We start from the raw sequence: 1,523 nt of genomic DNA on the forward strand, positions 1-1,523 counted from the left end.
TGTACTGTAGCTTAATCCAAGAACCATCTGAAGATCCGAGAGATTAAGTCTGGCTGTGAGTTCTCCACTTCTGTCTCCTACCTTCAAGTAAACAAAATAAGCAGTTATATTACCTTAACATGTACACACATGAAAGTATAAAGCAGTGCTTGTCCCCCAGATTTCTGAGAGAAAAAGGTTGAAAAGGTTCTCCTGGTTGAATTCTGAGAGAATCATCTTTTTAATGAAATACCTTACAACTAACGGGTACATAAAGCCTAAAATAACCTCTACTGGGCTGCTCAACTTGGATTCCATGATGACACTATGAAAGCTGACACTAGAACTAAGCAAGCTGCAGTGAGATGGGGCTGAGATGATGTGGAATCAACAATCTTTGCCTTCAAAATGCATTTCATTACTCGAAATCAAATGCATGGATACATCTCCATAAAACCGCTTTGTAAGTGAGAGCAAAAGCCAACAGCCTAGAGTGGGAGTATGCAAATCATACCTCTCTTGAAATCTCCAGGTGCCTTTCTGCAAAATGGATGGCTTGGTCATGGTTTCCCAGAGCAGTGTATGCGTTCCCTAAACTCCAGCACGCTCTTCCTTCCCCAATTCTGAAAGCACACAGACATTTTCAGTTACACCTTTACCCGCTGAACACCAGGGGTCAGGTTTGCACAGCACTGCCACGGTGAGATCACTGTGCCGAGAGAAAGGGAGGTTGTCATCACAGACCATTCCAACACCAACACTTAAGTACTGCATTTAAAAGGAGTGTGATCTGGGTATTGCCATAAATATGAACAAATCTAAATCACAATTTTAAGCTCACAGCAAACAAGTCACTCAGTTTTGCAAGCGTGGAATGTTGTATAACCTACTTTGCTTGTCCTCAGATTGCATGCATTATTATTATTCCTATATTCTGCTTACTGAGAAATGTACATTGTAGAATATGTACATTTAAGTGATGTAAAAACTTTTAGTTGTACCCAACATTATAAAAAAAGCCTTAGAAATCATGACTGTAATATAAACATTATTTGCTACTGTGTTATTTTCCTTTCCCCACCCCCTCCCATATTATTAATTTGTGGACAAGTTGGAGACAGATTTTTATGAAAATATGCAAAATTATTATAATGGAGTCATGAAAGAGAGATCTGCTTTTTCTTTCCTTAATTCACAGAGACAGTGCTGACAGGAGAAGATGTAGAGACAGTCACTCATCAATTCGTCTTTCATCTCAGACTCATTAACTGCAATACCTTCATGAGCAACTTTTGTTTTCCATATGAAAACCAGAGCCCAGCATTGCAGGGAATTCACATTAATTCAGCTGTCATATCCAGAAAACGACAGCAGAGTTGGAGGTAACAGGATTTGCTGTCAGTGTCACACACACATTAAACAGTCTCTTAGGGCTTACTTATCGTTTAATTCCTGAGCAATGACGAGGTGTTTGAGATGATAATCGATGGCCTTCTCGTAGTCCTGGAGCAGGGTGTAGGTGTTCCCCAGGCTGTAGCAGGCCT

General features: G+C 40.2%; 1 protein-coding gene across 1 annotated transcript in view; it reads right to left on the reverse strand.

Moving 5' to 3' along the window:
* Positions 1–1,523, reverse strand: part of GPSM2 (G protein signaling modulator 2) — a 35,603-nt gene that overhangs the window by 6,497 nt on the left and 27,583 nt on the right. Inside the window, exon 9 of the mRNA XM_027880434.1 lies at positions 494–602. Within this exon, the coding sequence (XP_027736235.1) occupies positions 494–602 (109 nt within the window). The remainder of the gene's footprint in view (positions 1–493; positions 603–1,523) is intronic.

Source organism: Empidonax traillii, unplaced genomic scaffold (assembly GCF_003031625.1).
Source record: "Empidonax traillii isolate 1590-97213 ecotype Southwest subspecies unplaced genomic scaffold, ASM303162v1 scaffold69:size3087049, whole genome shotgun sequence".
NCBI classification, from domain to species: Eukaryota; Metazoa; Chordata; class Aves; order Passeriformes; family Tyrannidae; genus Empidonax; species Empidonax traillii.